We start from the raw sequence: 9,966 nt of genomic DNA, 5'->3' as shown, positions 1-9,966 counted from the left end.
CCCTCCACCCTCCTCACCTTCCTCACCCTCCTCAGCCTCCACCCTCCACCCTCCTCACCTTCCTCACCCTCCTCAGCCTCCACCCTCCACCCTCCACCCTCCTCACCCTCCACCCTCCACCCTCCTCACCTTCCTCACCCTCCTCAGCCTCCACCCTCCTCACCCTCCACCCTCCTCAGCCTCCACCATCCTCACCCTCCTCACCCTCCTCAGCCTCCACCCTCCACCCTCCACCCTCCTCACCCTCCACCCTCCTCAGCCTCCACCCTCCACCCTCCTCACCTTCCTCACCCTCCTCAGCCTCCACCCTCCTCACCCTCCTCACCCTCCACCATCCTCACCCTCCTCATCCTCCTCAGCCTCCACCCTCCTCACCCTCCTCACCCTCCACCCTCCACCCTCCTCATCCTCCTCAGCCTCCACCCTCCTCACCCTCCTCACCCTCCACCCTCCTCACCTTCCTCACCCTCCTCAGCCTCCACCCTCCACCCTCCTCACCTTCCTCACCCTCCTCAGCCTCCACCCTCCACCCTCCACCTTCCTCACCCTCCTCACCCTCCACCCTCCACCCTCCTCATCCTCCTCAGCCTCCACCCTCCTCACCCTCCTCACCCTCCACCCTCCTCATCCTCCTCAGCCTCCACCTTCCTCACCCTCCTCACCCTCCACCCTCCACCCTCCACCCTCCTCATCCTCCTCAGCCAGCCTCCACCTTCCTCACCCTCCTCACCCTCCACCCTCCTCAGCCTCCCTGTCTGTTTGACAGATGTCTGAAGCCAAACTGCAGCAGTTCAGGCCGGCGGTGCAGCAGTGTGATGGAGCTGATGGTGTCAGATGGTGTCAGTCCGCTCCTTCATCACTCTGCAGAGGAAGAGGAGGAGCTGCGATGAAGTGACCCTGAGCTTTGAAAAGGGTTCTGGATCTTTCTCTGCGTGACTGTGAGGCTGATCTCAGCTGATCTCGTCTCTCCTGTCTCGACCAGCTCGGGGGTAATCATGTTTACACGGCGGCGTCTGTTTAGCGCTTAATGACACGCTGCAAGCTCGCCGCCGTGCTATTAAACCTCTTTATCTTCCATCCTATTATACATGTGATCTGATCTCCTCCGCGCCGCTGCACATTTACATATCCATTCACTCACACTCCACTGACTAATAAGTTTCGGCTTAATTAAACTTGTTTGCATGTGGTGAAATCACATCATGCGGCATAATGAAATGAGCCCAGTGTGATCGCAGGTTGTCAAGGTGTGTGTGGAACAGCAGGTATATTTAGCCAAGCTGCCTCTGAGTGAAAACATACAGCATCGCTGCGTGTAACCGAGCCAAAGTGAGCCGTGGAGCATTGTGGGTGAACACTGTACAGCCTCCAGGAGTCTGCTCACGCCTGCTCACGCCTGCTCACACCTGCTCACGCCTGCTCACGCCTGCTCACGCCTGCTCACGCCTGCTCACACCTGGTTGCCTCTGTCACATGTTGGTCTCTTGACTGCTCGAGGTTGAACAGAGGAAGCAGTGTGTTACATAAAGGCTGTTATTCGTTAAGAAATGACCACATGAAGTCATGTAAAGACCAGCGTCAGGCATCAGGACTGTATCACCATGACAATGATAATTCTTATTTTCTATTTGCTGTTTGTTTGATTGTTTTTCTACATCATTTAACTGTTAGATGATATTTTCAGTCTGTGATTATAAACACATGATGGAGTAAATGTGGTTTCAGCATCTTCTTCACGTAACACGAATGTAATTCTGCTGAAAAATACGACTGATTTAGACAAACTGCTGTATCATAAACGTATAAACTTATGTGGAAATGATGGCGTCGTACGTTTCTGCAAAGCTCAGATGTAGAAACTTTTCCTGAAACTTTCTTTTGTGTTTCAGTTTAATGTCGGATGGATGCTGTGATTCAGGAAGTCCTCCCAGAAAAGCCTGTTTGAGGACCAGGATCTGGTTTTAGGGTTGAGGTCAGAGTCACGGTTGAGGTCTGTGTGTGAGGGTCCTCACAAGTATAGAACACACCAAGCTGACACTGTGACGTGTCGTCAGTGTTTTCTGTGGTTTGAGAAGCTCTTTGTCTCCTCATGTGTTGATCAGCTGGATGTGTCACACCTGTGCAGGTCAAACCCCCTCAGAAACCAGCCAGCTCACCACGTGTCCTCTGGTCTCAATGACTCAAACATCTGACGGGGATTCAGCGCCATCCAGCTCACAGCCAATCAGCCACGACTGATGCAAACACAGGTGTGACAGCTTTACCTTCTCAGGCAGGTTTCATCAGTCGCTCATGAGCTCAGCGTGCTGCTGCGATGTTTCGTCCGGCAGCTGAAGACGCAGCGTGAGACGCCTGATGAAGACAAACGCTTTGTCGTTTCAGGATGGAAACACGCTCATTTGTTGATGATGAACTCGTTCTGCCTGCTTCCTGTCTCAGCGCAGCTTTTTCCAGAGGTCCTCGTCTGAGCGCTTCCTGATGGAGGACTCTGAGCAGCGTGACCGATTGATTGGACGCTGCAGCCAACATGTCGCCAGCGTGCAGAGCTGCGGAGCCGATCGTCAGGAACAAGCCGAGGCCCGAAGCAGCAGCTCGCAGCTACACGAGCTGCAGACGACGACATTTCAAAGGCAAAGACGTCGAGTTGATTCCAGGGGACAAAGTTCTCCCCGCAGGAGGACAGACGCCTCATGAAATGGAGCCGCTTCCTGTCAGTCTGATGAGGACGCACGCGCTCTCAGATGACCCCAGCACTGAATTATGGGTCAGATCTTCTCAGCTGGGCTCTCGCTCGGTAAGTAGACCTCCAGGATCTGGATCAAACAGCTTAGTTAAGGTGGAATTTTTTCACACTGTACGAAAGCTTGTTTTTACTTTCCCACCAAAAACTCAAAGTTTCAGTTTCCTCCTCTGACGCAGAGAGCTGCTCCAGAGCTTCGGCATGTTTCCAGTCCAGAAACATAAAAGATGTCACGTCAGGTCGATCTTTTACTGGTTGTAATCAGAATGAAAGAGAATGAATCTTAAATGCTTGTGTGCTCATAAGTCAAATCCATCATCTAACATTTAAAACAGAGAAAAAGAAGATTTAAAATGAAGAGTCTAAAGTTTAAAGATGGCCGACCCCAATAATCTCATTCCAGAATAACTTCATTTCACTCTTCACTGTTTGATCACATGCAGACAGACGCAGAGATTTCATTCATCCTGAACGTCATTTCACCGACCTCCTCCTCCTCCTCCTCCTCCTCCTCCTCCTCCTCCTCTGTGGTCGAAGGCCAGAGACACTCGAAAACACATGCAGACAATCTTTGCGTTCAGACTGAAGTCTCTTTCAGAGCTGCGATCCATTCAGAGAACTTCAGAGGATTTCCTGAGTGATCCACGCGCTCTGACGGAGGGACAACGGGTTGATTCTCGCTGAAGAATGAAGATCTTTCCTCACTTTAAACCCTCGAAGCACAGAGAAAAAAACATATTGATCTCAGCAAATTGCTCTTTTACTGAAAAGCTGGGCGTTGATGAACGACGCTGCTGCGGGCCGTCATCACTCCTGCAGACAGGAAACAGTAAATGGCCTCCAGACTGAGGCTTTAAAGCAAGGCATTAACAGTGGCAGGATCTGAGGTTCGATTCCCAGCGCGAGCCTGAAAGGAACAAATCATCAGGTAGAGAAGAAATAATAAAGCAAAACTGAAGAACCAAACAAGAGAAAAGGCTTCTGGGACATGAGTGATTATTAACAGCTGTCTGTGGAATAAAATAAATGAAGGCGATGCTGAAAGAGATTTCTGACTCCGTCCCAGAGGTGGATGGAGTTTAGTCACATTCCTCCACCAGTGAACAAAGGACATGTACTCAGGTACACCATGAGCTCCACCTGAAACGTCTGCAGCAGTAAAACGCAGTGAAACCTGTGAAACACACTGAGCTGGTCTCACAAACTGGACCCACAAAACAAACTGTGGAGGGAGAAATGTGGACATCCATCTTTAAAAGGACTGCTGTCAGCGATGCATTAATGTCCACAGTGTAACAATGGAGGTCAAAGGTCAACAGACTGAAACAATAGAGCGAAGCAGACACTTTGATCACAGCATCGATGACAGCGTCTCCTTGTTTCCACGCTGCGATTCATCTTCATTCATAGCTGAAATCATTCAGACAGAAACGTGGAAACGTGCAGCGTCTGTAGTCCAGTGGATTCTGAGGGGACAGACCGGCCTGCAGGACAGTGCGTGTCCATCTGTGGACTGATGGATGCAGGAAAGACCGCCTTTTTCTTTCACTCTGGTGTAAAAAACAGTCGTGTTGTTCACCTGCAGACATTCAGAGGTGTTTTCCTTTGCTGAGGAACGCGGAGGAACCCGGCCTGTGCAGGTCCACCGTTAAACCAGCAGGTGGCTCTGAAAGCAGACGGAAGACAAGCATGTCAGTTTTAAACAGACGTGATTTCTAACTCTGACACACGTCAGCTGAAAACGTAGTTTACGTTCAGACAACTCGTCATCTCGATTGAACAGATCGACTCCCAGAACAACATGTATGAAGACTTCAGACACCAAAACCGCCTCCTCAGCCTTGACTTAAAAACATCCGCACGTTACCCTCCACCGCCCTCCATGTGCAGACTTTCCTGCTCTTTATACGACGTCACCTGGCTCCCTGCTTTGCTCCTGTCATACTCACTCTGACCACTAGAGGTTGCCACTGAGCAGTAAAGGTAAACACAGGCGGTAATAAGCTGCTGAAGCTAAAAACTGTCCTGATGTCTTCTTCTGCGTCTTTGTTCTCTTTCAGCAGAAATGTCTGAGTTAAAAGTGTGTCTCTCCTGTTCTGGTGGTTGATTCAGTTCTGCTGGTGTTCAGTTCGTTAACAGACGCTGATTCTTCTTCTTCTGACTCGTCTGTCAGCGTCACTAACTGACGTGTCAACAAACAGCCCTGCAGCCATGCTCTGCATGCAGATACAATGTTCTCCGCCTCGGTTAGCATGTTAGCATGCTAACATTTGGTGTTGGAATTTGAATTCCAATTCGTCCTCTGAGGAACGTGAATGTGTGAACTAAACTTCAGGACCAATCCAATATCACAAAGAGATTTCAGTAACAGTTCAAACATGACGCTCACGATGGCGCCGGAGCAAAAATCTGAGTTTCAGCGTGAGGAGGTCATCTGTGGACCTCGAACGTCTGAACAGCGTTTTGCTGTCGTTTATCTGATCTGTTTCACTGTGAGCGAGGACAGACCTGCTGGTGGCACCACATGAAAAATCAATCACCAAACTTATTACAAGTCATCCTCTTTGAATGTATATGAACCAGACTTCATGACAATCCACCCGGCAGTTGAGTTATTTCAGTCTGCGGTGGACGGACGGTCCAACATTTCCGTCCTCAGAGCTTCGCCGCCGGCAAGACTAAAAATTTAACCACTTTTGACATTTTGACACGATGGCCGCTGGCGTCTGGCTCATGTTAATGGTCAGAAGTGGTGGCGTGCTGCACATTAACAGTGTAGTATTTACTGGCACATGCTACACCACCTTTCCGTCTCGGCATCACTGTCCCTCTGTCATACACGGGTGGATTAGCGCCACCCTGCAGACCTGGGATCTGTAGCTGCAGGTGGTCTCAGGTCATTTCTAGTCCAGTTTACGTAACTTCCTAACGAGCGGAGGTGAAGGTGAGATGAATGAATGAATATTTAGATGTGTGTGTGTGTGTCATGTGTCATGAGGTCACATAGCAGACCTGTTCATACTGTTTCAGAGTGTCTCAGCAGGCAGCTTCAGGTGGAGAAAACAAGCTCACATTTTATGATGCGCTGACTCACCTGCATCTCATACCTGTCTGATGTCCACGAGCCCTGAGCTGATCAGGTCATCAGGTCTCTCTCTCTCTCTCTCTCTCGCTCTCTCTCTCTCACCTGACTCAGCATGTCAGTGGGCGGGTCCTGCCGCCTGTCAGTCAGACCCGTTCCCGCTACGTGATTGGCCTCTCTCCTCCTGGTTGGGCGGTGCCTGCAGAGCCACATGGGGTCCGCTGGGTGTCTCAGTGCCCGTCAGTCTCATCCGTCCTCCGGTGGAGACGCTCCACACACTCTGGAGCAACTTGGCGCATCATCATCATCATCATCAGCATCATCTGGACGGAACATTTTCAACTGAACTGAGGAAAATATAGTCGGAAAATTGTATTTTACCATCAGTTCTATTACTGTTACTGCATTTTTACCAGCGGCACAGAAGAAAAGACAGTAATTCTTTCACTTGTGCGTAAAAGTCTTTTTGATTGAATTATTAATAACCGGAGAGGAGAATCGGCTTCATGCTGTCTGATATTTTGGATGGACTTTGAGCACTTCACTCACTCATTCGAGCTGGTAAACATAAACCTTTGATTGAGCAGCTGCTACTTTCCTGCATCAGGAACTTCACTCTTTACCGCACAGACACATTTCTTTTCCTTTCGCGCGTTGGGTTGGGTGAGTCGGGTCTCCAGTGAAGACAGACCCGCTCTCGTGGCTCTGGCGGACACTTTGTCGTCTTCTCCAACAGAAACGGGTTTGATGGAAACATGATCAAAGCCGCGACCGGAGCGGTTCTCCCGCACAGCCTCCCCCTCCACCTGCTCCCGCTGGTGCTGCTCCTGCTTCATGGCTCACCGGTGTGTCATTCCGCGCAGCCCGGGCATCCAGTGCGCTACTTCGGACAAATAGCCGAGAACTCCCCGGCTGGGACGCCGGTGGACGGGGTGATGCTGCCGCTCGGAGTCGGCAGCTGCCCCGGCGCGGACCTGAACGCCAGCCTAATGGGGGATTACGCGTCGGATTTTAGGCTTGTTCAGTACCGCGGACACCGAGACCACCGGGGGCATCTGGGTTTGGTTTCTGCCAAACCTCTGGACCGGGAGTTTATCGCGATGTACGAGCTGACTGTGGAGCTGCCGCCGCGGTGTGTGAGGAGACCGGCCGCTGTCCAGGTCGAGGTGTCGGACAGGAACGACAACATCCCTCGGTTCACCAGCGGGAACCAGACGGTCGATGTGGACGAGCTGACGCCGCTCGGTACCGAGCTGGCCCGCTTTGACGCGAAGGACGGCGACGCGGACAGGAACGGACGCGTCAGTTTTTACGCGTCACCGGAGTCTCACCTGCTCCATGTGGTTCCACAGACCGGGCAGGTGAGGCTGGTCGGGTCCCTGCTGGGTGTCAGCCAGGTGACTCTGCGCCTTTACGTGATAGACGGCGGAGATGTGGGGTTGATAGGTGAACCGGTGTTCCTGCGCATCAACGTCCGCCGCTCCCGCAGAGCCCTGCGGAGGCCCCGCGCTCTGTCCGAGGAGCTGACCTACACCGTGACCGTCCCGGACCACGTCAGAGTCGGGGACCTGGTGTTCACGGTGCCGGACCAGAGGTTCGAGCAGCGGTGGTTCGAGGTGATATCCGAGGCCGACTCGCCGGTTCAGGTCGAGCGGGACTCGGGGCGTCTGTACCTGGCGCGCAGCCTGCGGGAGCCCGCTGAGGTGGTGGTGAAGATCCAGAACCTGCGAGGTAAGAAGCCGTTTTTCTTTCCGTGCGTAAAGGCGCAAACGGGACGAGGTTTCCCGCAGAGTTCCGATGCTGGTCCTGGTGACGCTGCTGCTGCAGCAACTTGTGTGGGATTTCTTGACGAAGCTGGAAAATCAAAACGTTTCACTGGAATGTTTGACGCCTCAGTTTGAGTCTTTTCATCTGCTGCTGATCTCTGCTCACTCACAGCAGAGTTACTGATCCTGGTGACTCGGTGTGTGTTTGGGTTCAATGCTGTGGCTGCTCTGAGGAAACGTTTTATTCACAGACACCAACTTTAGAGAAGAAAATGTTTCTCCACAACAGAAACTGATCCTGCTGGTCAAAGCTGCGATTTGAGGGTCTCCAGCAGGAACCATCTGCAGCATCCAGTGTCACATCAGCGGGCAGAGAGAGAGGAGGTGTCGGCTCTCCTCCTCAGCCGCTTCAGAGAGCTGCAGGGCGGCTACATGGTAGATAGTTAAACCAGAAGGAAATCAGTGTTTAAAGCTGAGCGAATCTCATTCTTTGAATTTGATATTCTCTGTAGAGTTTGTGCAGGACCTGCCGGAGTTTAAAGGGTCAGCAGTGATGTGACGTACAGACGTACAGATGTAGTGTGGTGGACAGACGACGGACAAACACGTCAGGCCCTTTAAAACTGTCCGAACAGCAGCAGCAGAATTTTCCTTTAAGGACTGCGTGCTGTTTAGTGTGTGTGTGTGTGTGTGTGTGTGTGTGTGTGTGTGTGCGTGTGTGTGTGTGGGCTCGTTTCCAGCAGAGTTTGAATCGACCTCAACCGTCAGCGGCCACTTTCCACTCTTTCATTCATTCCTTACAACCCTCGTCACATCATCGCCAAGTGTGTGTGTGTTTGTATGTGTGTGAGGGAGACACACACACACACACACACACACACACACACACACACACACACACACACACTTACAGAGAGACAGACAGGGCGTGTGTGTTGCCAGCAGATCGTTAAAGGACAAACAGAACTGACAGTGTTTGTGTGTGAGGTGAGCAGAGAAAACACACATCAAGTCTCTTCACACAGATTTTACTTTCAAACACACACACCCACACACACACACACACACACACACACACACACACACACACACACACACAGTTGCTGTACAGGACTGATGCTTCTCCACAGGCCTGTATGTGACCTTAACTTAACTTAACTTAACTTAACTTAACTTGGCTGCACTCTGAATTAATGAACTCCTGCAGAGTGAACGATCGTTCCAGAAACAGCAGTGAGGGTTTGAGTGAGGTCATGCAGCTCAGGATGAAGGTTTGGACGTCTTCAACAATCCTCACGTACCTTCACAGCCTTGTTCACTGCAGCTGTTCTTTGTCACAGTTTAAAGAAAGCTCTTCGTTCACACGATCAAGCTTCAAAAAGGAACAATGTGGAGGAGAAGTTTTCCCACAATGAAACAAATCTCGCCAAGAACTCATGAATCACAAGCAACTTGATCACTTTGATTTGATTGACTGAACTTTTAAAGACAGTTTTAACTCTGACTTTGAATTAATTCCATGTTATGATTACAGCTGCTTTCATTAAGAACTGACGTGATGTCACAGAAAAGATCTTCAGCTGAAGATGATGATGCTGATTATTTAGAGGATTAGTTCTCCAAAACTTTCCTCTGTTAATGGAAAATGAAAAAACATCTGAATCTGAGCCACTTTTCACCAAAAGAAGTAGTTCTAATAGAAACCTGTTGAACGGTGTGGATTGTCCAGAATAATAGGAACACTGTGCCCACCAAATCTGAATTCCATTCACTTTCATTGTGTTTGTGGTGGAGGAAGAAATGTGAGACACAGATATCTGAAATCATCTGAACTCACCTAAACCCCCCCAACAGGTCAGCACAGACAGGTGAGGAAGCCACCTGGAGCTTCAGGTGGACACAGACTGAGTGAACACGGTCAGCATCAACCTGAAGTGAATCTGTGTCACTGGATTGTTTGACTGGATGAAACGACGTCCAGATGCCGTCATGCCCCCCCCCCCAAAGTAAATGTTTAACTAAGAGCCTAACCTCTCCACATCTGGCGGGCGGCGGCGGCTCGGTGTTCTGGTCAGATCTGCCCAATCAGTTGATCCGAACTGCATCTCTGCTGTTTATTTGCAGAAATTAGTTGTGTTTGCTCACCTGGAACTCTCCCAGGTCTGAACGCTCGGCCGCCAGCAGGCCAGAGCCCCGACAGGAAGCTTTGTTTGTGTTAAAGCAGACTGCAGCGCTCAGGTCTGCTCTGGAGAGTGTGTGTGCGTGTGTGCGTGTGATTTGGCCGACACGCTCTGAGCGTGCTGTAAACTGGCCGGCTGATTGAGGCGACCTGTCTTTCGTCTGCAGTGGTTGTGATTTTGATCTGTGGGAACGAGGCC

General features: G+C 50.9%; 1 protein-coding gene across 1 annotated transcript in view; it reads left to right on the top strand.

Annotated features, from left to right (window-relative positions):
• Positions 1–6,135: 6,135 nt before the first annotated feature.
• Positions 6,136–9,966, top strand: part of LOC143324799 (neural-cadherin) — a 110,835-nt gene continuing 107,004 nt past the window's right edge. The window contains exon 1 of the mRNA XM_076737541.1: positions 6,136–7,553. Coding sequence (XP_076593656.1) covers positions 6,578–7,553 — 976 coding nt within the window. The 5' untranslated portion in view covers positions 6,136–6,577. The remainder of the gene's footprint in view (positions 7,554–9,966) is intronic.

This window comes from Chaetodon auriga, chromosome 8 (assembly GCF_051107435.1).
Source record: "Chaetodon auriga isolate fChaAug3 chromosome 8, fChaAug3.hap1, whole genome shotgun sequence".
Lineage (NCBI taxonomy): Eukaryota > Metazoa > Chordata > Actinopteri > Chaetodontiformes > Chaetodontidae > Chaetodon > Chaetodon auriga.
This window is presented reverse-complemented; position numbering and strand designations above follow the sequence as displayed.